Source organism: Solanum lycopersicum, chromosome 8 (genome assembly GCF_036512215.1).
Source record: "Solanum lycopersicum chromosome 8, SLM_r2.1".
NCBI classification, from domain to species: domain Eukaryota; kingdom Viridiplantae; phylum Streptophyta; class Magnoliopsida; order Solanales; family Solanaceae; genus Solanum; species Solanum lycopersicum.
In genome coordinates, this window is record NC_090807.1 from 45,417,178 (window position 1) to 45,443,820 (window position 26,643).

General features: G+C 37.5%; 1 protein-coding gene across 1 annotated transcript; it reads right to left on the reverse strand.

The window, feature by feature from the left end:
* Positions 1–4,040: 4,040 nt before the first annotated feature.
* Positions 4,041–4,586, reverse strand: LOC138337972 (uncharacterized). The gene has a single exon (XM_069288419.1). It carries the CDS (start codon positions 4,584–4,586, stop codon positions 4,041–4,043), a length of 546 nt encoding a protein of 181 aa, XP_069144520.1.
* Between the last annotated feature and the right edge of the window lie 22,057 nt (positions 4,587–26,643).

The following is a 26,643-nucleotide window of genomic DNA, read 5'->3' on the forward strand; positions in this document are numbered from 1 at the left end:
ATCCGACCCGGATTGAGTTTTCTTTTTACAAAATCTTACCTTTTAAAATCCCCAACCTTTCATTTCACCCCCATTCCTTCACTATTCCTCTATTTCCCACCCTTTTCAACTTCCAAAACCTCTCCCTCCTCAAACATTCATTGTTCCCCCAAAATTCTCCAAATTCCTAAAAGTTATCATCTACTAGTCGGAGTTGCAGCTGTGGGTGTCTTCTTTATCACCAAGTACTTTTCCATCTTGTTTTTCTCCAATTCTCAGGTATGTTCTCTAATTTATACTCATTTATCTTGCATTTTTGTTTATCAATTAGTATTATCCTATTTCTTCTTGATATGTTCATTTCATTTATATAAAATTCTGTCTAACCTAGGTTAAAAATCTTTGAAATAGCCGTGTTTACAACCCTAGAAATAGGTGCTTTAGCATTGCTAGTTTACTAGGTATTTGGTTTAGAAAAATGTATGTTGAAACACTACCAATTCAATTTGAGTCATAGGGGTGAATGGGGCACCCCTAGTTCTATTACTGATTTAAAGAATGATACCCCGATGGCGGACTGTCGTACCCATAATGGACCGTCGTAGGGTCCGTTCCAAAAACCCTAATACCCCACTACCCAATTTTATGCAAGTGTCCTCAAACGGACATATGCGACGGACCGTCATCCACACGACGGTCCGTCCTGCACAACCGTTCTGGTTGTCAGAGACCCTATTCCTTAGGGTCTCTCACTTTTTCTAAGTGTCCTCCAATGGACACATGTGACGGACCGCCGTCTTTACGATGGTCCGTCTTGCACAACCGTTTTGGTTGTTAGAGACACTATACCTGAGGGTCTCTCATTTTTTCCAAGTGTCCTCCAACAGACACATGTGACGGACTGTCTAAGCATTCTCATCAAATAACTTAAATAATTGTCTATGCCAAAATGACACTAAGATAAATTAAAATCCAAAAATGAACTACTAACTTTATATGAAGTCTCTAAACTAACTGATATGGATTTTGGGATAGACCCCACAACATCCTAATGAACTAGCTAGAAAAGAAATAAAAGGGATGTCCTCCGGAATGCAAGGAGGCTCAGCAAGTGATTGTTGACTGCTCAACTGGATCAACGGTGCGTTGTGTGCTGATCCTGGTTACCGTCGTTTGCATCATGAATGGACAACTGGCATCAGTACATTGAATGTACGAGTAAGCGAGTTGGAAAGCTTAACGACGACTTAAGCTTGAGGGGATAAAGATGAACTTACCTTGGCTCTGCTCAACTCAAGAATATGCTTAACTCAAAGTATGTATACAAAACAATTTAAAACATATGTGATATATATAAAGCTTGTAAAACAATAAAATAACTTAGTTTGTTATACAAATGCAATAACAAAATCAACTTTACTTTTATGTGAAAGTAATATAATTTTTGTGGGAGATTCTCTAACTAACAACCATGATTTTGGCCTAAGTGATGATACAACATTTTATCTCACGTTTCCCCATGACTATTCTATAACTTGCCATCCGTATAGGACCTTACTTGACTTAGTGGATCTACTTGCTCAACTTATGTGATCATCTAAAAAGTATGACCCGTTAATTCCCATGATGACTTCATGGTTTACATGAAGACGTGAGTTAATATAACTCTAATACCTACATCGGTACTCAATACTACTCCAAAAATATACTTTAGCTCATACTTTTAATAGAACTTCCTTACTTTGGGTTGCGATAACTTACTGAACCCTTTAGCTTTTAAAAACTCCTTTTGGAATCAATGTTTTCCTTTTTATTCAAAACTCTTTTGGAACTCTTAGTTTCCTTTTAACTTAAATGTTAAACATTTGCAAACCCTTAGGGAATACTTTGTCCCCTTATAGCTTTTGAGAAATGAACTCAACCTTGCTCTATACTTAACTTGAACTTTAAGTCTTAAATCAAAGTAAACATATTTGTGAAAGACTTTAACCTTTACTCTTCCTTTAATTCGAAACTTGAACCTTGAAATAAAATTATAACTTTTAGACAAGATTGTTTGAAAGTTTGAGAAACTTTACTTTAACTCACTTCATAGCTTTAGACTTGACTCCTTAACTCTCATGACTTAGATCTTAACTTTCCTTGAATATATTATGGATTCAAGGTTTCGATTCGAGTTCTGTAGATGATTTCTAGGTATTTAAAAATCATTTGAAGTAATTAGAATCATTGGGAGATGTTAATGTACCTTGGAAGGACTTAAAAAGATAAACTACGAAAAATGGACAGAAGACGCGGGGTTAGGTGTACTGGTGGCGCACCGCACCACCCTCAGTTGATTGAGGCGTACTTCTGGTGTACTGGTGGCGCGCCACACCAAGCCTTGGTTGGCTGAAGCCAGTTTCTGGTGCACTGCAGGTGCGATGCTCTTCCCCTTACCCAAGTACGTCTGACGAATTTTTGAACTCGTTTTTCATCTCCAAACTCCTCAAAACATCCTAGTTCTTTCACTAAAAGATTGGGACTATTTGTACTAACAATAAATACTGAATTCAAATCAAAATATCTCGAAGAAACAAGAATCAAATCAACAATGGCAGCTAACAATCCAATCAACAAGAAATCATGCTTTCCTTTAAGAATTTAACTCCTGACATGAAATCAATCCATAAATTAGATGAATTGAATCAAGTTGGTGTGTGGGTGAATTAACTCAACACGAAAGATCCCACATACCTCGATAAGGATTATCCCCGATGAAATCCCTGCAACAATCTTGGTGTTCTTGGACAATTCTTGACCTTTCTCTTCTTTTCAATTTTCTCCCAATCCCTAAACGTTCTCAATTTTGCTAAAACTGATTTGCAACTTGTTTTAACCCTAATAAACATATAAAACGAATTAGGAAAAACTAGGGTTAAAAGACAATTTTGCCGTTATTAAAATCCAGATTGGACTTTCCTCAGCCCAACAACCCAACTTCCGAAAGCATCTCTCCCTCATAAGATTTTGGATTTTCGAATACTTTGTAGATTCAGAAATATCTTACCAAGAGCTTTCCAACCATATACAGAACTCATCCAAACTCCTCGTGAGCTGGAAGTTATGGCCGTTTGAAAATGACATAAACTCACTTTTGAAAGCTGGAATTTTCGAGATTTCCCTACTTATTCCCAAAAATAATTATTCTTTGTTTCTTAACTTACTATTATTTTATTCAAGTTACGAGATGTTACAAGCTCTCCCCCTTGGGAACATTCGTCCTTGAATGAAAATTCTTTCACTAAGCTAAGGGTAGTGACATTGCTTCAGCATTCAATAACAAAAGCAAGTAATAACATGTTACACATAGTCTAATAAAATTTTAAGAAGAGAATTCAATAACTTGATTCACATTATGTCCGGATTTAAAGAGATATGGATATCTCTTCTTCATATCCTCCTCAGCTTCCCGAGTCTTTTGTTCAACAAATTGGTTCCTCCAAAGGACCTTGACCTCCAACTACAATCAATATACACTTTTTTCCAACAACCGACTCACCTTTCGCAGTAGACTCTATAAAAGGTTCATGCAAAATATAAGGAAAAATTTCAAATTTTAGCTACTAGAGGAGTAACAAATTATAAAGTAGCATCGAGAACATGTAAGGCATATACATCAATAGAGAAGACTTTCATCATACCGTCGACAATGTTAGGAGAAGTCTCTTGCTCACCCCTAGAGCGGAGAGCATAGAAGTGTTCTTCTTAGGAGCCTCATTTGAACCAATTGCTTGAGCTTTACCACTACCATTGTATTAAACCCTCACATTAGGGAAATCCCAATCATTGATCCAAATTTTACCATAACAAAAACAATTATTTGTTCCCTTACGAAAATCACCATAATTCTTCTTGCCACACATTCCACAAGTTTATTCTAGGTTGGTGAACTAGCATTCATTCCCTTATTAGTCTTAGGGTTGGACACCCTATCATTACTAGCCTTATCAAACTGGAAGGAACTTGATTAGACACCCGCTTCATATATCTAGGATTGTCTTATATCTCAAGCATATTTTTTATGAACCACCATAAAAAGATATTTCCCTCTTAGCATCTCTACTGTTCCTCTTAGCCCTTGCCTCCTCCACATATTGGGAATTCACCATAAGATGAGAAATGAAATTATCAAACATCCCTGTCCAAAAAAGACTAAATTCATCCCTAGGATCGGAAACCATAGAAGGAGAATATTTTGACAATTTATTGAATTTCCATGAGTATTCATTTACACTGATACCTCCTCGGCTAAGGTTGATGAACTCAAGAACTTTATATTCCCTCTTCTCTCTAGGAAAGAATCGATTAAGAAAAGACCTCTTGAACACCTCCCAAGTCCCCAGTCTATGCCTTAATGACTTATTATCCCTCCATTGGACATACAATTCTTGAGCCACATCCTTGAGTTTATAAGTGGCAAACTTGGCCTTTTGTCTAGTAGACAACTCCATAACATATATGATCATAAATATTTCATCATTGAACTCTTGGGGGTCTTCTTCAACCATGGAATCATAGAATGTAGGAGGTTTTATCCGAGTGAAATACCTTAGACGAGGGGCCATGGTAGCAACTTTTTGATGTGCTCGGGGTCCAAGGCTCAAATCAGGATAATTAGCGCCAAGGTCAAGGGAACTAAGGTCGGAACTATGATAACTATAACACTGAGGGTCATTATGTCCGAGATGGAAACTACAACCGCGACAACAACCTCAACAGGGGTAACTACGGTAACAGAAATGATAGGAATGGGCCCTATGTCCCTACTCAAAATCGTGAAGTTACTCCTAGGGATGGTGGAGATAATATGCCGCAAGTTGATGATATGTTGCACAAAATAATGAGGAGGTTCGATGCTAGTGATGAGCATATTAAAGAGTTAAGGTGTGATTTAGCTAGTATTGGGCAAAAAGTTTATACACATGCAATATTGATTAAACAGATCGAGTTGCAAATGGTCCAATTATCTGCGACAGTGAACACATGGCAACAGGTCACTCTTCCTAGAAACACTGTCCAGAATCCAAAAAATGATGCGCACTGTATGACGATCACTACTCGGGGTGGTAAGCTAACCATTGACCCACCTATGCCGTCTGATGAGGAAAATGTGAGAAAGGAGTGATGATAAAGTGGTAAAGGGTAGTGTTGAGGAAGAAGAGAGCAATGGAAAAGATGCAGAAGTCCCTATGAAGGTAAATATTGATGTTTTTAACAATGCTAAAGCAGCTCTCTATCAATGTCCCTTTGGTAGAAGCTCTAGAAAAAAATGCCTGGTTATGCCAAGTTTACGAAAGATCTGGTCACAAAGAAAAGATCGGTCACTTTTGAGGATGATGATAGATTGCAACATTGTAGGGTTATTGCTGCAAGATTCCTCGTACAAAAGAAAGAAGATCTGGGTGCGTTCACTATTCCTTGTAATGTTGGGTCATTACATTTTGTGAAAGCATTATGTGATCTGGGGGCAAGCATAAATCTCATGCCCCTCTCGATCTACAAGAAGTTGGGTTTGTGTGACCCAAAACCTACTCCGATGTGGCTACTGATGGCTGATCGGACAGTGAAATGACCTATAGGGATACTCCATAATGAGCTAGTAAAAGTGGAGTCATTCATCTTTCTGGATGATTTTGTTATTCTTGATTGTGAAGTCGATTTTGAAGTGCCTATTATTCTTGGCAGGCCATTCCTTGCTACAGGTAAAGCCTTAGTTGATATGGAAAAGGGGCAGATGAAATATCGGTTGAACAATGAAGAAGAGATCTTCAACGTGTGTAGGACTATGAGGCAGAGTGGTGAGCTCCAATCAGTACCCGCCATATCCCCTAAAGAAAAGACGAATAAGGAGAATGAACAAAAAAGTGCAAAACAAGAGTTTAGGGTTGGGGATTTGGTGCTTGTAGACAGTTCTAGGTCGCCTTGTCTTCCGGGCAAGCTCAAGTCCAAATGGACTGGCCTTTACTTGATTACCCGAGTATTCCCTCATGGAGTGGTTGAGTTAAAAGACAAGGAGGGAGTGCGGTTTAAGATGAATAGAGATCGAATAAAACTCTATTTGGGCATAAAGCATCGGGGAATGAAGTCATACAGGCATACCATCTTGATGAAGTCTGAGTAATCAAGTGTCCCCAATCGTGCCGCGACATTAAATCAGGCGCTTGTTGGGAGGCAACCCAATATTTATAGTCTTTTTAGTAATGGTAGAATTTTTCTACTAATGGGTTTTTAAATTTGCAGGCACATCACCAGGAAATTCTGCAGAAAATTACTCTGCAGCAGTCACTGACGGATAAATCGACGAACCATTTCGCCTGCGACGGACCGTCGTATGCCTCCATCGTACCAGGTATGTCTTTCTGTTATTTTCAAATTAGGGCACACACGACTTAACCAATGACGGGTCGTCACAACTGTGACAGACCATCATCGGGGAATCATCGCGTTATTAATGAGGCGTACCCAACCCAAACCGGTTGGAGTTTATTATAAAATTTCACCATTTAAACCTCCCAACCCCTCATTTCACCCCATTCCTTCATTATTCCTCCCTTTCCCCTCTCTTCTAACCTTCCACCATCTCTCCCTCTATCAACCGATCATTGTTCCCCCATAATTCTCCAAAGCCCTACAAGTTATAACCTACTAGTCGGATTTGCTGCTTTGGGTGTCTTCCTGGTCACCGAGTATTTGTCCTTTTTGTTTTCCCCAATTCTAAGGTATGTGTCTCTAATTTCTACTCATTTATCTTGCATTTTTGTTTATTAATTAGTATTAGCTTAGTTGTTCGTGATATGTTCGTTTCTTTTATATAAGATTCTGTCTAACCTAGGTTAAAAATGTTTGAAATTGCCATGTTTACAACACTTGACATAGGTGCTTTCGCATTACTAGTTTCCTAGGTAGTTGGGTTAGACAAATGTAGGTCCAAAACACTACAAGTTCGATTTAGGTTCATCGGGGATGAATGGGGTACACCAGTTCTGTCACTAATCTATAGAACAAGACCCCGATGACAGACTGTCATGCCTACGACGGACCGTTGTAGGGTCATTCCAAAAGCCCCAACACCCCACTTCCCATGTTTTTCCAAGTGTCCCCCAACACACACATATGACGGACTGTCGTCTCCTTCACAACCGTTCTGGTTGTCAGAGACACTGTTTCTGAGGGTCTCTCACTTTTTCTAAGTGTCCTTCAACAGACACATTTGACGGACCATCGTACACACGACGGTCTGTCCTGCATGACTGTTATGATGGTCAGAGACCCCTCTCCTAAGGGTCTCTCACTTTTTCTAAGTGTCCTTCAACGGACACATATGACGGACCGTCATACCCACGACAGTCCGTCCGGCATGACCATTATGACGGTCTGAGACCCCTCTCCTAAGGGTGTCTTACTTTTTCTAAGTGTCCTTCAATGGACCACATGTGACGGATCGTCGTACCCACGACGGTCCGTCCTGTATGACCGTTATGACGGTCTGAGACCCCTCCCCTAAGGGTCTCTCATTTTTTTCTAAGTGTCCTCTGACGCACACCTACGACGGACCGTCGTACCTGTGATGGTCCGTCCTGCACATACCTTCATACTAGTCAGAGACTCTCCTTCAGGGTTCTCCATATATACATAGTCTAAGTAGGACACGACGGACCCCATGACGGTCCGTCATAGTCACGATGAGCCGTCACCAAGCCCGTCGTGTGTCACTGTTACCATAGAAATGACATACTGTTTTAATTTTTTGTGTGGTTTTGCTTGTCTTGTTTGCCAGTTCTCGTACTAATATTGATCCTTTACAGGTACTATCTACTATGGCACCCAAGAAAGATCGAATCTATGCATGCGGGTGATTGAAGTCTGTCGCCCCGTCTGCCCGCATGGTCATTGGATCTGATGATGAGAGTGACCCCGAGTACGTGCCCCTAGGCACTTCCATCCCTTCCCGTGCTTCATGTGCTACAAGAGCCACGCCCAAAAAGGTGGCGTCTGACGTAGTCACTACCTCCCAGTCCGATGAGGAGCGCACACTGACCGGCACACCTTCTGGGTCATCCACAAATGAAGAATGAGCGTCTGGCTCCTTAGGAGTATCCTGGTCGGAGGAAGCCTCCGGCTCTGGTGAGGTTCTTGCACCCGCCACCGCTGCAGTGTCGGCCTCGTCTGACAAGGCCGACAGTTCGAAATCCACATCAAGTTCACCAGCTCAGTCCCCCAACCCAGCCACTAACCAGCCCAACCGGTCGTGTGTAGATAGGCAATTTCAAGTCTACTCCGACGCCATGTTCCTGACTGATAAAGGAGTGATGACTCGAACACTCACCTTGGAGCGGCGGGTCCTTACAAGGAGTCTCCCGACGATGCCCGAGATCCACAATCTCTTCACTAGGCATCACCTGGAGTGGACAGCACGTCCGTTGGGCCGTTACAGTGAATAAATGGTTTGAGAGTTCTGCGCATTATACGTAGCGACTCTCCGATAACAGATAGATAGGAGGGCTTCCCCCGCCAAATAGGCCCTACTAGAGCAGGTCCGAGTACGGGGCGTGCAGGTTGACATTTCCCTGCCGGCCATCCGCTGGTTTCTATACGACGAGGGTGTTGATGCTAATCAGACCCCTCTCTCTGCCGAGTTTGACTACCGCTGGCAGATTGTTAAAGATGACCAGTTCCTGCGTGAGCCATCGCTGAGAGAGACCACCAAGAGTTGGATGGCCCTGCACCTATCAGTTGATGGAGAGGGTGCCGACTGGGTGACTGAGCCAAAGGGGGCCATCAAGAAGGCCAACCTCACTTTCACGGCGAAGTTCTTGTTGCTGATTGTCCGCCACTCCCTTTCCCCCACAGCCGCTAATAATATCGTTACATGGGATCGAGCACCGTTGATGGCGGCGATGATTGCTGGGTTCGAGGTGGATTTCGCGTGGCTTCTACAGGCAGTCATGCACGAGAGGGCTTTCAAGTTCACTACTACTTACCCTTTCCCGTGCATGATCTTTTCTCTCTATAGGTCCGCAGGTGTGCCTATATGGCACGTAGATCACCTCAAGACCCCGCAGGGCACTGTTGACTTCGGCCTCATCAGAGATGAGGCCAATGCGTTCGCTCCACGCAGAGGTCCCCGTCAGAGCTGCCCCCACTTGATGATGATCTTGCATATACTGTAGCCCAATCCCGCACGGCTACACAGGCGGCGTCCACTGACACTACCCCGGTCGAGTCTATCTCGGGTAGTAACACTACCCCGAGCTTCTCTCGCACAGCCCCTCTATTGGCGCTGGTCCGGCTTGCTAGGGTCTAAAAATTAGAGGCGCAAATGGCTACACTTCTGCATCATATCCAGCCGTGGATGCACAAGTCTATTACTGAGTCAGAAGAGCGCCTAGAGCGGAAAATGGTCCAGTTAAAGAGCGAAAGATTGCTGAGGTTCACGAGCGCTTGGACGTTTTTTAGTTGAGGGTGCTAGCCCGGCCAGCCCCTCTAGTGGATGTGTCGACTCTTCAGGCTGCGGTCGACAGCCTTCGTGCAGATATTGACACGATCTTAGAGGCTAGGGTGCCGGAGTTTGAGGCCTCTTCTATCGAGCCTGCTGAAGACACAGTGTTGGCGGCCCTATTTTCCACTTCAGAGATTCCACCACTTCCCCCTCGAGAGCATGCCAAGATGTGTAGGGGTCAAGAAGAGGACGAGGCGCGAGCACGGAAGATGGAGCACCGAGAGATGGAGGCTGTGAGGAGAGCCTCACTTGCTGAGGAGGAGGCACACTAGATGAGAGCATCACAGTTAGCGGCTGGTAGTGGGTTCCAGGGTACCGGACCCACAACTTGCTGATCGACGGCGCTTTGCGCCACAGGTTTGCTTCACCTACAACTCTAGTATTTAAATTTTTATGCATTGGGGATAATTGCATGTTTTTTTGTTGGGGTGGGGTAAATGGAAAGTGAGTGTTAGGGTGAAGTCTGAGTAGCCCAATTCACTATCCTCTTTTGGGGTTTTTTTGCCTGTGTTCTTTTTCTCCAAAAGATTGATTACTTTTTCTGTTGAACCGGCATGTCTATATCTTCTGTGCATAGTTTAATGTTGGAACATGATGGCTAAATGATATCCTGATAAATTAGAAAATGATGCATGACTAGGCATAGTAACTGATAAATGTGTAACTCTAAGCATGACATAGAGGTACAACATTGCATTACCCTAAGACTAAAATTCGAACTAGGTGTATGATAATCTGGTATAGTGATGAGATATCAAATGAGTGTGAGAAAGATTTGAATAGTCCACTATTGGTACTGAGCTAGAACTTTCCTGGTTAGTCCTGCTAGAAGTAAGCTGTAATAGACAATTAGGAAAAGATCATAGGCCCTTATTCAATATAGCCCATTTCTAGCGTATATAAAAGAAACCAAATTAAATTTATCCATCTTTGATCCAAATGAGGATTTTTTTAAAGTGAGGACACTGGTTGCAATACCGGAATTGTTAGCACCTCGGTGAGAAATTGAAGTGGATAGGTGTTAGTGCATGGTGAGTCTGTGTCATGTTCTGATCCCACATAATTCAAGCCTAATAGTGATAGCATGCATAGATTTGATGAGATTAATCGGGATCGATAGCCAAATGATTGCAAAGGATAAAACATGGATATTATTGTACAAAGATTTTGTATTGAGTCATAGTGTTTCGCTTGAGGACAAACAACGAATTTAAGTTGAGGGTGTTGATATACCGTGGTTTCACGTTATTATTAATACTTTTCCCTTAAGTTTAGTGTGTCCAAAATCCTTTTTGTGCTAATTTTTATATAAGTTTCTCTTTGTTTTGCAGGAAATCTGTCCAAGATAAATGCGGAGATTTTGAGAGAACAAATGCAGAAAAGACCACCTACGGAGCTTATGACGGTCCGTCGTGCTTGTGAAGGTCCGTAGGTGGCAGCATAGTGCAGCTGCTGAAGGAAGATGGTGAAGTCTGACCAAGTGTGGGGTTACGAAGCTTGTGACGGTCCATCATGTCTATGACGGTCCGGCCTGCAGGTTCGTCATGAAGTTCAGAGAAGTAATCCCAGTACCCATATTCCTAGAGTTGAAGTATTTTGGAACGAAGACCCTCGACGGACCGTTGTACCTATGACGGTCCGTCATACTTGTTGTCGAGGGTAATGAAGAGAGCAGCAGAAGATATTTCATAAGTATGGGACGACAGAGTCCATGACGGTCCGTAGTGACAATGACGATCCGTCGCGAGGTCTGTCGACCCAGCCGCGTTTTGGCAGATTTCCAGCAAATAGAGTCCTTATTTAATTAGGTTTTTATTTTCTATAAATAGTTCGAAAAACCTCATTTTTGAGGTTACAATCTGGATCATTGTTAGCCTCTGTATTTTTAAATATCATATTAGCAGACACTGTATTGTTAGGTTCTTGATTATCTTTAGACTTTTTGACAGATTATTGATTACTTTGAGATTCTTGCAAGTGATCATTAGTGATTAATCAGGCAAACTTTCGGATTTTACTCTTTCTTATTGAAGTAAGTACATGAATTCTTATTTAATATATTTGAATATTGTGATTATGACTATGAGTAACTAAACTCCATAACTAGGGTTGTGGGAACCATAGGCAAATAATGAGATAAAACTTAACTAAAATAACAATTCTAGAATGGCATCTTGCATGTATTAATAATTCTTTCTCTTAGAAGTCTTTTTAACGGATGGCCAACGTTAGAACTCGCCTTAATGCTATTTGCCGGACAAAGGAGGCAAATAATAGGAAAAGAATTCTCAACATAGATTTAGTGTATACTATCTAATAGGCTAGTATTGATTGGTATGAGGTAATAGCTTACTCAAATATCGAATACGATGCTTAATATGAGGTAAAGATAAGGGTTAGGAAAGCAACACACGTAGCCGGACCAAGGTGCGGAGTGAGATTTTCTAGATGCCGGACCAAGGATTTAGAAATACATAACTTATCACCTTGCATGCAAGATACTAGGAAAGAATTGTTATAGTTAGAATTATCAAGTTATGAACCTGTGGGGAACACGTAAACCCTAGTTACTTTGATTAATTGATTAAAATCCAACATTCAAAGCTGTTAAGTGTCTCTTTCAATTGCGTTAGTTATTTTCATCCATTTAGAAATAGAAATTCCCCTTTTATTGTTTTTACTTTCCAAGGAAGTCATTGATCAACCAATAGTAATAACAGGTTGAAGTTAAGCCTAGACTATTTTCCTTGTGGGAACGATCCCAACCTCACTAGTCGGGTTATTTACTTGACACAAATGTCTTACTTCTTATTTGAGAAGTAAGTTTGAGCGTATCAGGCAACATAGTTTAAAGACTAGGAGATTTAAGGAGACCCATACCCACCTTGGTGGACAATCTCATATTCAGGAGAATTATGTGAACGTCCGCCTTCTCGAAAGAAGGCATCACCACTCATAACTAGCCTATCGGTGCTTAGTTTGAAGATCCTTTTTACATTCTACTCATTGATCATTGAAGCTTGCTTCTAGCATGAGGTAGTCATAGCTCATTAGATGACTTCTTATCTCTTCTTTACGTATTAAGTTTGAATTATCCTTACACTTACATATAGAATGTGATTGAGACTTGTCTCTTAATATTGAGCACTCTCTTAGGTGACTACTTATGCTGATCTTAGCTTAGGCATGGTTGAGACTTATCTCACAATTCATTTCAACGTCTTATCACGTTGTCACTATTTTCATTTGCATCATAGTGTAACATAATTACTCACCTTATCACGTGAATGTTCATTTCTTCATCTTGCCTTTAACTTACATCATATGCCATGCACATGGAATTTAGTGTACTTTTTTCCCCTCATGGTAGTACCCCTTTCGAGTTACATCATATATAAGGCTTATTTTTGTGATTTTTAAGTGATTTTAGACTTTACCCGTGTGCAAATCCCTGGGGCAGCATATATTCTTTCGATTTATTTTCATTGTGTGTGTGTATATGAGACTTATGAGTCTTCAAACATTCAGCCAAGAGAACCCAAGTTTGATCCTTAGTGGCTACGTTTTATTTTTATTGTATATAAGACTTATGTGCCTCACAATTTTCTGTCAAGGGGGTCCGTGTTTGAATATATTGGGCAGCATATAATTTTTTATTATATGTTAGACTTATGTATCTCACACATTTGGCCTTGAGGCCGGGTTCGATTCCCATCCTACACCCAACATTATTTTCTTTTTAATTTACTCAAGACCTCTTCTTCTAGTGCCAGAACCTTGAGGCCTCAAGTTCAATTCTTAGGTTTAGCATTTTCTTTGTTTGAATTTAGCCGAGTCTTCTCTAATTAACATTAGTCCCTCAAGTTCATTCTCCTTACACTGTAGTCTAGACAATTTGGTTTCGATTTTTATGTCCACGTTAAGCAATACTTTAGCCTAAAATTACATCCATATATCCATACTATTTCATGGTGCATTGATGTACATGACCGAGAGTCTTCGACTCATTTTTGTTCGGCAATTTAGATCATAAGTTTCATTTACTTTTCATGAACATCACAGTTTCTTTTTGCATGTTAAACACAAAACATAACATAACACATAATTCACAACTTCTTCAAGTATACCGAAACATTTATATCACCGAAAACATCATAATTGTGCACATGTAACATTAAACATTCAGACGTACATAACAAAATCATAAACATCTGAGAACACACATGCACACAATCACAATAAGTCCTAAAATCATCTACCAGATGTCATACCAATACATGCATTAATCGCTCATAGGATCTAATGACAGGGGAATGCAACAGGGACAACCTTAGTTTTTAGATTGGAATTAAATTGATCCTTAGGGAACTCTTGGGAAAAGGACCTAAAGAGAATAAAACCCATACATTTTTCAACTTTGACAACCAGCCACAAAAATGTCCTAATCTATGTACAAACCTCTCTTCCGAGCTTTGTTTCTTGTTCACAAGTGAAGTTCTTTACGTGATTCCTTAAAACACTTAGGCGTGCAAATTTTTCTTTTTGTTTTTGATGGATGAATCCGAGAACTCTTAGAACATTAGACTTATTTTATTTTTCTGTTTTTGAATTGCAAGGTAAAGCTGTAAAATGTTTTGTGGATATATAATGAAATAAGAGAGTACATGGAGTACAGTCCTAGTTGGAGTCGTGTGCCCCCTTTTCTTGGGGTTTGTTGTTGACTTATTCAACAGAATTTAAATGTTAACAATCATATTATAATCTATATGCTAAGTTACTATAATTCCCCTCCTTATTTTTGTCTAATTTAATTCACTTAAATCGCCCACTTTAATACCTCTAGCACGGCTCTAACCAGAGTGTGGAGATCCTGTCAAACTTGGGTTTGATCACCGAGATTTGACCCATTTTGACTAATTAAAAAACTTATTTAATTAATTAAATATCAACCTAGGGTAATTACTGTACTACCCCTAGACCCAAAAATACATTATAACCCCTAGAACCCTTAAAACCTAAGACTAACCCTCTAAGTCAGGTTAAGACTCACCCGAGTGAATCCTAGTTTTCGGGGACATAACATGGCTGGAAACTACCCTGACTAGCTCAATGAACTTACCAAGTAGGTTATTTTGGCTGGTTCATAGGTCTAGGGGTCTTGTTCCACGCGCATAAAGCCGTGTGAACTCGGTCTAACCTATGCATTCTAGGTACATTTAGGTCTTACTTAGCATAGTTGTTTCCGAGTTGTTACAAGTATATGAGTCCTTACACAATATACAAGAGGATTATCAATGCAACATGTGAGTTAGATCTACCACAACAGTTAGCAACATCCCATCTGGTGTCCCACATCTCTATGTTTAAAGAGTGCACATGAGATACTTCACTTATCATACAAATTAAGGATATTGGTATCAAGAAGAACTTATCTTACAAGGAGGTTCCAATTTAGAATGTAGATCGCCATGTTCCCATGTTGAGAACAAAGGAAGTAGCGTCGAGTCAATGTTCTGTAGAGAAATCAGTTTGTTGAAAAGCTACTTCAGAAACTAAAGAGGATAGAAAGTAGCATCGAGTAAAATTTCATGGCATTGATATTAAGTTGGCATGTTAAAGTTCTATTGTGCTTGTTGGGTGTTTAAACTGTATGTTTGATGTGACACCTTTATCCTTGTAAGAGTGATCTCATTCGAGGATGAATGATCCCAATGGGGATATATTGTAACAACTTTGAATTTTAATTAAGTAGGAAGAAGCTTATAATTAGAAGTAGTCATTTTTGGAGAGAATTATAATATGTAATTTTACTTAGGTTAGGAAACATGATTTTTTTTGACAACTTCATATGACCATAACCCCTTGGAATGATATTTCCAACACCGCCGAGTTTGGATGATTCCGAGTTCTTATGAGTGACTTGTGCCTTTTGGAAGTTGGGTTGTAGGAATAAGGGAAGTCCAATCCGGATTTTAAAAAGGTACTGGTCTTTCCCTTACCCTTTTATATTAATTGATTTTTTGTAATATTATTAAGGATATAAACTGAATTTGGTTATTTTTACACTTTTGAAGAGAGGTTAGTGTTTTGGAGAAAGAACGTAAGAGAAGAAGAAAGGAAAAAAGATCCAAGATTGTCGAGTTTGTCAAAAATAACTTGTGGATTTCATCGGGGTTATCCCTACAAGGTATGTGTGTCTCTCAAAATGTTAAGATCGTTCTCCCACATTCCAAGCATGTTTTTTCATTTTGGATTCGTCCTAAATGTATTTTAATATTGATTATCTTGATAACCTTTCTTGATTTCATATGTTACTCTTGAATTGCTTGAGTTGAGAAGTTCTTGAATTCGTTACATCGCATTATAGAGTCGTTTCTCCATAGGTTTTTAGGTACATTTTCTACATATATATATATATATATATAAGTATGTATGTATGTATGTATGTATCTAAAATAGATTTAGGAAAAAGAACCGAGTTTTCATGAATTGAGGAAGAAAAAATAAGAAGATATTTCTACGGGAAGAATTTTGACATAAGCGTTGTAACACTCCGAAGTCTAATGCTTAATCTAGAGCCTCATATGATGAAATAGACCTTGAACTACTGCTTTAGGAGCTAGAATAATGAATATAAATCATTTAGGAAGTTTTTGAATCAAAATGTTAGGGAACGTCCATGATGTCCGGTGAATTATAAAATATAGGTTAGTGTACCTTGGTATGTTTCATAGGGTCTTAGGAATTGGAATTCGATTAAATTTTGTATAAAGGTGTTAAACATGTATTAGAATACGTTTGGGGTAAAAACGTCTGGGTATGAATCCCCAAGGACCACACAAAGAGTCCTTGAGGAGGACCCTTGTGTACGTGTCCAAAAGCTATCAAAACACAGTGGCTACCTATGAGATCAGTCGATGAGCCATCACCCAGCCAACGAGGCATCGATGGCCTCCGTAGTTGATCCTCATACATTTTCAAAAAGGAGTCCAAAACGTGGTCTCTAACACAAACAACGGTCGAGCAGGATGGTGAGTGCAGGGGTCCTCGAGTGACCTACAGACCTGTAGGTCAGGGTCTCATATGTTAGGTTTGTTAAGGGTTGTCCAATTTTAAGTAAGTTCACTTAATTAGTTAGTTGGTTAGTTGGTCAATTAGGGGTTAATAAATGTCTAATTAAGTTAATTAAAACATCTAACCCTCATTAAACTAAACCAACACCCCAGAGTTCCCAAGCTCACCTCTCTCTAACATCTCTGTAGCTTCTATCTTCCCCAAACATCAACCTCCATTGAAGAAAACTAGGGCTACAATTCAAAGACATAGTGACCAATATTTTCATCTCAAATTCTTGGTAAGATAATCACTAAGGTTTGGTTTCTTTCACTCTTGTTATTCCTTTCCCCAAGAGACCCTTTCAAAGATGTCTTCCAACTTACTCAAAACTAGGATTTCAATCTAGACATTGTTTCTCTTTTCAAAACGAAACTGGCTATAAATTATGCTTAATTATAGTCTATTATCATTCTTTAACTTAATATTAACGGTCAATTGTTGTTACTCAATAAAGATTGCCCCTTTAAACCCTTGTGTTTTCCCAATATTCATTATGTATTGTAATTCTGCAGTAATTGTGAAGGAAGATGATTATGTGTATGTATAGAATAGTAATTAATACGCATTAATTCTTGGATTTAACTTGTTTATACAGTGGTTATGAAGTTCTTGGTAATTGAAGTATGAAGGCACGGAGAGGGCAATAAGTTATGAAGATTGATTCTTCTTGAACTCGATTGTAGAGTATGATTTACTTTGATTGCAATGCTTCTATGTCTAAAGTGTGGTTGTGATGTTGATAGTAATTATTCCTCATTCTTAATCCTAGACTATTGAATTGATTATGAACTGTGCAAGTATGTTATGGTATGATTATCATATGATTGAAAGTAATTTCTCAAGATTATGATAAAGTGTTAAGTTAAAGGTTTACTCATTTGTATTTGTTCTTCTAAAGCGAAAGGATAGTTCACACTTAAGAATATCCATGAGCCATGATGATGAATTTTTCACATAGGGGTCTATAAGGGACTAATGTGTTCTTGTATAAAAGGTATGATGATTACTAAAGGGAATAATTTTTAGAACCAAAAGGGCATGTAAATGAGATGGAGGTCTCACGTTTAGTAAGTGTAGCCTCCCACATGGGTTTCATCACGTTAAGCAAGTACAGATTCCCAAGATTTGTGTTGTCTCATGAGATGGAAACCTCAACGTTAGTAAGTCAAGGTTTTATAGTAACATTCTACTTGACCCATAACTATGTGCGCACATAAGAATATAGCTTACTGGAACCACCTAGATAGATATGTAAATTGGTTACACCTTTGGCAAGTGTTAACCCTCTCTTATTAGTATGGGAGAAGAATATATAATTACAAGTAAGTCACATGGTCTCGTGTATGTTATTGCACTATTCTCCCAAATGTAATAATATAAATGAATAAGTCAAGTATGTAGCTATTATTTTAGCCCTTATAAAAAAGAAAACTGATTAGGTTCTGACCATTGAAGAGCTTCTAGGCCACTTTAACAAAGATACTTGGACTTCTTCCTCCAAGTAGTGGTGAGTCCTCCAAGTTCGATGATGTTGCCTTTGATCTACCCTTGTAGTATTGATATTGTCTAAAAGACGTTCATTGCTTCCTTATTCTTAAAGACAATTATACTTGTGTAAGGGTTTCAAATATTTTACTTTACTAAGATGGTTTAATGTGAGACGATTTTTCTAGACTAACTCCGTATATGTTGTATATGTTAACAAAACGAGAAGCCTATGTAAGCTTCCTATGTGAGGAGTCTAAGTAAACTTCATATGTATATATTCGAAGTAAGCAAGGGGTCTATGTTTAACTAATATGTATAAAGTTTCAAATATTTCACATTTTTACCTATGAAATGTAATGATGAATGCTAAGAGGCTACCTTATTCCTCTTAGAGGATGACGACGCTGGTTACGTCTAAGGGGTGCTCCCTAATCGTAAAAGAAGCATGCTGCATTACGGAGCTGACACGAGGTGTTCTTCCTCAAAAGACTTTTTTGGAACCAGATTTTAAGTATGCCTCCGCTTTGCGGACCCATCTCTAAATCTTGATTTTATGTCCTTTACCATGTTTAGCAATCTAGAATTATTCTTAAATATCATGAGATCATTTGAAACACAAATCATAATCCTTTAATCTACAATTTAATTCAAGGATCAGTGAAGAGTCAAGTTAAGATTAGTGAAGAGTCAAGTCAAGAACAGTTAAGATCAAATTCAAAGAGAAGTCAAGATAAGTTCTTAAAGTTTTTAAACGGTCTTTCACAAACGTTTTGACTTGTTTTAAGACTTATGTTTAAAATTTTAGCAAAGATTTCATATTTAAAATAATTTTCTTTAAATAGTATATGGGGACTATGTATTCCCAAAGATATTTAAAATATTTTCACATTTAAATAAGATTTTAAATTATGATTTGAAAAGAATATTTAGTCTAGTTTCAGAAAAGAGTAGTCACTTTCTAAATGAAGAAAGTGAGGAAAACAGAGATTTCCAAGATAGCCTTTGAGCTATGTTTTTGAGCACTAATGTCAAATGAGAGAATGAAGTATGTTTTTAAAACATAAAGAGCTAGTATCGTATTTTGGCATTATAATTAAGCACCGAAATTGGGGAGCTTTTGATAACCCACAACCCCCATAAACCATGTAGGCACTTTGGGTAGAAGAGGGTCATACATTTTTGATGAACCCTTTTCCCAATATATTAGTGGATCCATTAGGTAGTTCAGGTATTATACTTGTAACAACCGAGGAGGACATCCTATAAGTTACCGGTGTTGTCGACCTCTCGGGGGTCTTGGACAAACCTATTAGAATTCATTCATCGCATTATCATAAAATTAGCGGAAAATTTAGAACTTTTAATAGAATAACATAATGCTAGAATAATATTTCACTTATAAAATCGTAAGTACATAGTTTAGACACTGTCTCCTTTTGCTATAAAAGACTTAACATCAATATAATAATATAGGATACGACCCTTAACAACATAAATGAATAATCTAAACTATTACATGAACTCAAAAAGCATCTTGATATGAAGGTAATTTATTCATAAGGACACAATTAAACTTGGAAACTAACTATCCAAGCTCTTCACTTAAGAAAGATCCTCTAGATATCACCACCTACAATTTGTATAAAAAGATGAAGAAGAATGGTTATAATAAAAGAATGGACTAACTATGATAACCAAGCCAAAACATGAGATAAAGAGTACATTTAGCTAAAAGTAATGCATCATGTCTTCATAGTAAAACTTCATGAACATTGACACAATAAAGACAATATAGTTCACATACATCATATGGACATGAATGTAACTCACAATAATACTTGAAGCCATTTTATCACTTATGAAGGAACATTCATCAAAGTACAATCTACACAAAAGAACCATCACCTAAGACAACCTCCAAATCTCACTAGTGCAATTTACAAGTAGCATTCCATGATACTTCTCATATCAAGTGATCTTAGGAAGTCACCCTTGACATAGGCACATCTCATTAAATAACATACCTTACATGCACTTAACCTTATACATAAGACCAACATACATCTTTAATGGTCACATAAGAACTATTTCATTCATTATGTCATAATCATAACTCATGTAGTTCATACAATAGCTAAACCACCGTTACAACCCATTCACAAGCTTACTTGTACAATGTACACATGGAGTATTATACCCCCACATATATCAAGCAAACCCTTTTAGAAGCCATAAGTGTAATTAACATGCCTAATCATAATGCATGTCTTGATATCAGTAAATTAAACCTTCACATACATTCATATCGGAATGCATGAACCATAATCTTATTTCATAAAGAAACCTTATCATAGATTCCCTTAGAGTACAGTTGTGCAATGTATAAGTAGGGTACATAGTTTTACCTACTCTAAGTAGTACTTCAAGGAATCATGACTAATATTAATAATCTTATGTTAGTTCATTTCTTAACATTAAAAATGCTTAGACATAACCAACATAGACCATTGTAATTAACATAGAAACCGGTGTCATATAACCCCACACTAAAATAAGGTGTTCTACTTGCTATGGTCGAACCATAAATAATAGCTATCTATGTAGATTCGCTAGTTATGTCCTACGGGGGCACATAGTTAAGGGATAGTGAGATTTCTTCTATAAACCTGACCTAAAGCATTAGAGGAGAGGCTTCCATGTCCTGAGTATCACTTGGATGACCCCACTTATTGCATTAGTGGGGTGGCCATTTCCTAATTGTACATATCCATTCGGCGCTAAGCTTAAACTCATTCTTTAATATCTTTTAGACTTTATTCATTATTAGTCCGTAAAGTAGGATTTGGGACTTGCTCACTCATACATCATATAATTCAAAGGTTTCTAATATGAGAATAAACTTTCATCATAGAACCTATTTATGTGAGAATATTCTTTCACATCATTCTATTATTCATAACATAGTCTAGTTTAGAGTACAATTGGGGAAGTCCTACAAAAGACTTACTTTTACTAGATCATCATAACATTATTCATTAATACATTCATGTGTGGGTATACATATGTGATAAAAACTTTCACATAAACACCTCTAGACAACATATGCTCATATTTCATTAATCATATACCTTAAATGAACAGTAATAGATGATGGTGCATATAAGAACTATCCTTACAATTAATACCATGAATCTATCTTACTCTTAGTTATGAATGAGAGTTTGTGTGTGTTCATATAGGTCGTCATGATCTCATAAGAGTAACAACTTAGTTACTAAGGGAACCACCGTTATAGGGTGACAAATCACATATATATGATATCCTTAAGTCATGAAAGACTCACACATAGAACATTTAGGGACTATAGGTCATACACTCACATTACATCACATGAGACAAGAAGATATTCAAAATTATAATAGAAACTCCAACGTACATAAGATTACACATTCATTTTGGGTAACATAGGTAGGGAATCAATCTACAATGATAATCATCACAACCAAGCATGTAGACCATATCTTGCCCTGACATCAACATACATATTGTACTTCACATCATCAATACACCTAGATCATGATACTAGAATTGAGGACTACATATATAAGCTTCATACTCATGATAATAATCAAATCAACTCAATATAAATCTATTTCGCTCAGGACCATTATCAAAACATGTAAATATAGATAAGAATGTAAACACCGCCCCCATAATTGGACCATACCACACAACATCAACTCCAATGCTAATGACTAGAAAGTTAGGTTAAACTTACCAATACACCAAACCATGATAACCATGGACCAATTTTCAAAAATTCATAATCAATTGATATAGATTGAATTAGTACTAATCAATACACTAGAATCTAATCACAATTGATTCATCATCTAATCAACATCATAAGACCCACATAATATCATAAATGAAAGATGAAGGAGATCGTGGTTTATTTGTGGAATTGTATAAAAATTTATCATAAAAACATTAATTAAATGTACATTCATCAATATAATGCCTTAAAAAACCATTGACAATGAACTTATCGCTAGATTGAAAGATATGTTTTTTTATCGTATGATCACATTGGTAAACCTTTGATTGAATTCCTTAGATGAAAGGTTAACTAAGGATCAAGGGTCACATTAATAGAATAAAATACTACACATTTGGATAAGAAACCACTCGAAATTTCATCATCTAGCTTGAGCTTGAGTTGACCTCCAATGGAGGTTTGAAAGAATTTGGAATAGAAGAGAGTTTTTGGATATTTGATTTCTTATTGGGTGTTGGGGTTTTGACTTGGGAAAGTAGTTAAATAGGACATATAATAGTTTATAATCGACTACCAAAGGTATCAAAGAAAACCCATACTTATTTAGACTTTTAGACATTTCAAACTTGACTTTAAAATCATTCAACCGGATCTGCGACTTGGTGCGCGTCGGGGAGGTAGCTCTTTATTTCACCTCACAAATTTTTCAGGCAACGAGCCTCGTGTTAGTCGTGCAAAGAAGTACAGCTTGAGTACCAGGCGCACGACGCAAACTGACCTCCATAAATTGGTTCTGCACCCTTCCTTTGGAAGCTTCATTGTCCAACGTTTGGGTCCTCCTCAAGAATCCTTAAGGTGGCCCTCGGGGAGTTTTTCTCGAATGTTTTGACCCTTAACATGCATATTAAGATAATAAGGTCACCTATACTATTTTAGACTCCAAAAAACAAATAATAACTAGTCAAACGTACAAGGATACACTAGAAGACAAATAACTAGTTTCCGGACGTGTTGGTCGTCCTTCAACTTTTGACTTCTAACTCTTTAAAATGACTATCCCAAGTTGTGACCGACTTTATTTACATGTTATTAACTCTAGATATACATGTTTCTTGAACAATATATACCAACAACAATCTTATAGTCTATACATAACACCATCAAAGTCATCTATGCCATTGCCATGTTTAGTTATGTTCAAGGAGGGACTACCTTCTCCTACTCACAACAAAACACACATGACATCATAAAACTTATATTCAAGCATTTAACAACGGTCAATTCATTTAAAGAGAATATTTCCAATTTTAACCAAGGCTTGCTCATTCTTCCTTTCTCACAAAGTCAAAATGGAAGATTACACCACAGACATGACAACATAGGATGTTAATTTACAAAATTTCAATTTGTAATTTTCATGAACATGCATCATGTAGGGAAAGTATTATAGGTAATAGGCACATATATATAATATTGTCTAGTCATACGATCATTTCTCAAGAGTAAACCTATATTCACATTTCCCAAATCACAAAATCATATATTTCTAAAGGGACTCATATTTTCTTATTTAAATAAAACTCAACACCTATTTGTGGGGGCTAAGATGCCCTCAAATCAAAACAGTTATTAGGCATGTTAAATAAACCATCTCATGAATTTAAATGCACATTTGTAATAGTAAGACACACAATCAACATGAGAAACATGCAATTTATCAAAATCCCCTTTTCAATGCAATATGAATTTTTTAAAATATGCATAACATATTGTTATTTAAGACATGCATAACATATGGAGAGCATGCAACTTATACTCATATGCAACACTTCATAACATGGTCAAGCTACTAGGAACTCCTTGGATTCAAGAATGAGTAAGAATAGAAGAAAAAAATATGGATATTAAAAACCTTAATACTAAACTCATCATCCCCCACCAAGGGTAAATCCATCTAATAAAAACTCATCTCATCCAAGAGAACATGGAATTACCAATCATTATAGTCAAGTACATCATTCCCCTATTGGGATCAAACTTATGCAAACCCTTCTTAATATCACGTCCTTCCATTTGTCAACAAGGAACCATTTCTTACTAGCTTTTAACACAGAGTCCACAAGGTGAGGATTTCAAGATATCATAATTTGAATATATCTAAATTACTCCACTCCATATCCATCACTCCAAGTGATTCTTAACATAAGGAAGTCAAAGGGAAATCAAAATAGGATTATTATGGTCATTCATAACCTTACCATCTAGGCACATCATCCCCCACTTGGGGTAAGCCTAATATAATATTCATCACATTATTCGCTTAAAAACAAAGGTGATGGAAAGTTTAGACCAAACCTACATACTCCTCTCATATGAAGGTTTTACACTATTGAGAATTCCACTCCTAATCTCATATCAAGGAGCTTACTAACCCAATCATAAAGAGGTAATACTCAAGCACCAATATTCCTCTACCTTTATGCTGTATAGGAAACTTATTGAAATAAAGTTAGGTTAAACTACCCAACCGCATGAGGATATAAATACACCATGAATACCAATGGTAACTTCATAATTTCCTCACATTCTACCACCAAGTCCTAAGGTAAGTAGTTCTTTATTTAAGCATAGAAGGTTAATTACCTTAGGTAGTTCATCTATAGCCTTTAGAGAATTATCCCTGCAACATAGCCAATCATAAAACATATGTTGGGACTCTTAAGGTCCACTATAACATTCTAGAGATCTAGGGTAACCATCCTTTCTAGTTCAAATAATAGGGGAAACATCGTAGATATTTGGCCTTAGAGGCCCCTTTATTTTCTTCTATCATTAGGGAAACACAACTTCTAATTCATTTCAACCCACATCATCACCTTTGGTGGAAACTTCCAACAAACCTTGTGTAATACTCCGAAAGTCTAAAACCTAATCTAGAGCCTAACATGAGAGTCTAAGAGTTTTAACACTGATTTTTAGCCGATTATAATGTAACTAAGTCAGTTAGGAATTTTTAGATTGAAAACGTCAAGGACGTCCCAAAACTAGTTTAAGAGGTGCTAGTGTGCCTTAGCCTATTTGTCTATGTTTTTGGAGTCAAAATTCAATGAAATTTGGTGGTAAGTTGTCTATTACGTTTTAAAGTTGGTTATAGTTGAAATGTCTGGGTACAACTTCCCAAGGACCAACAAATGGTTCCTTGAGGAGGACCCTTGCATTTTGGCAAAAAGCTACCAAAAGTGTATACCAACGTGTGCAGGCGACAAGGCGTGATTGGATCGATGAGGCGTTCATGCCTCCGTCGCCAACACTTAGCCATTTTGGCTAATTTTCCATTTGAACCAATGTCTGACACCAACGAGGGGTGTCTAGGATGGAAGGGGTCAAGAGCGTAGACTGACCTACCACCCGTCAGTCGGGGTCTCGTAGGCCACATCCATGTGGTTATTGTTCCATTTTAGTTAGTTGAATTAGTTAATTAAGTAGTAATTTTATTGGTGGAATGTTAAGGGAGTCCTAATTATTTTAGTTAATGACTCTTATAAAGACCCCAAACCTAATTAAACTAAACCTATTTCTTAAAATTCCCAAAACCTAATTGCTCTTCGTTCTCTCTTCTTTCTCTCTCCCAAAGAAACTCCGTAGAAGACCAAGCAAAGAAGGGTTATAGGTCTTAAAAGTATCAAGTTTTATTCATCAATCTTCATCAATTAGTAAGGTATGAGATTACTTTCAGCTTTTGGATTTCTTTCCCCAAAGGTTTCCTCAAAATTAATGTAAAAAAGAAGAGTTTTAGATGTGTCTTCTTTTATCACGAAATTGATCTTTTGAAAATTGGTTGATTTTTATTCCTTTTTGATGTTATCAGTAGATTAACATGTAATATGGTTCAACTATAATACTTCTTTGGGAATTGATCTAGTTTGTGGAAAGATAACCTTTTTCCCTTTAACACTACGTTGTGATCTTGAATTGAGTTATGTAGTAATTGTACAATTGACTTGGTTAATATGTGAATTACTATTTTATATTGTTATTATGCCAATTAATGATTAGATTGTGATACTTTATAATCCAATTATGTTAGTTTTTTATTAATTAAACTAGGTTGCAAAGTAGATCATTAATTACCCTAAGCTATGAACTAGAAATGAACTATTGTGTAGTGATTAAATTGACTTCATTATTGAGTTTATTACTATTGAGTGATTATATCACACACATTTTTGGGTTGAATTGTATGGTTGATGGTAAGGATATGATGATGGCTTGTGAAGGTGATTGGGTAAGTCTAGTAATTTCAATTCTTTACTTTAATTATGATAACTTGTGTTTATTAATGAAGTTATGAAGTATACCTTATGTTAATATTGATTAGGTTTGGTATGATGTTGAATTGAAATGTCTTGAATTATGTGATTGTTAGATTATGTTTAAGATGTATTTATATAAGGTTGGTAATGAAGTACCTATGTGCCTAACTATGATATAATGATGTTAATGTGCTAATCTCACATATGAGGGTTGTAATAAAAGGTTTTCTCATGCAATTCCTATTGAGCTATGACTATGACTATATAAGGGGTATACTCTATGATCTTAACTAAGTTATGATTATTAATAAAAGACATTTCAAAAGGGACTCTAGCTTAGCACCGAGTGAACTAGAGTGAGAAGTATCCATTCCCACATATGGAAGGTAGGATCACTAAAAATGTACTCATGAGATTGGAGACAATAA

Coding starts and splice junctions, on each gene's coding strand:
- LOC138337972 (XM_069288419.1), bottom strand. CDS start 4,586: ATGGCCCCTCGTCTAAGGTATTTCACTCGGATAAAACCTCCTACATTC.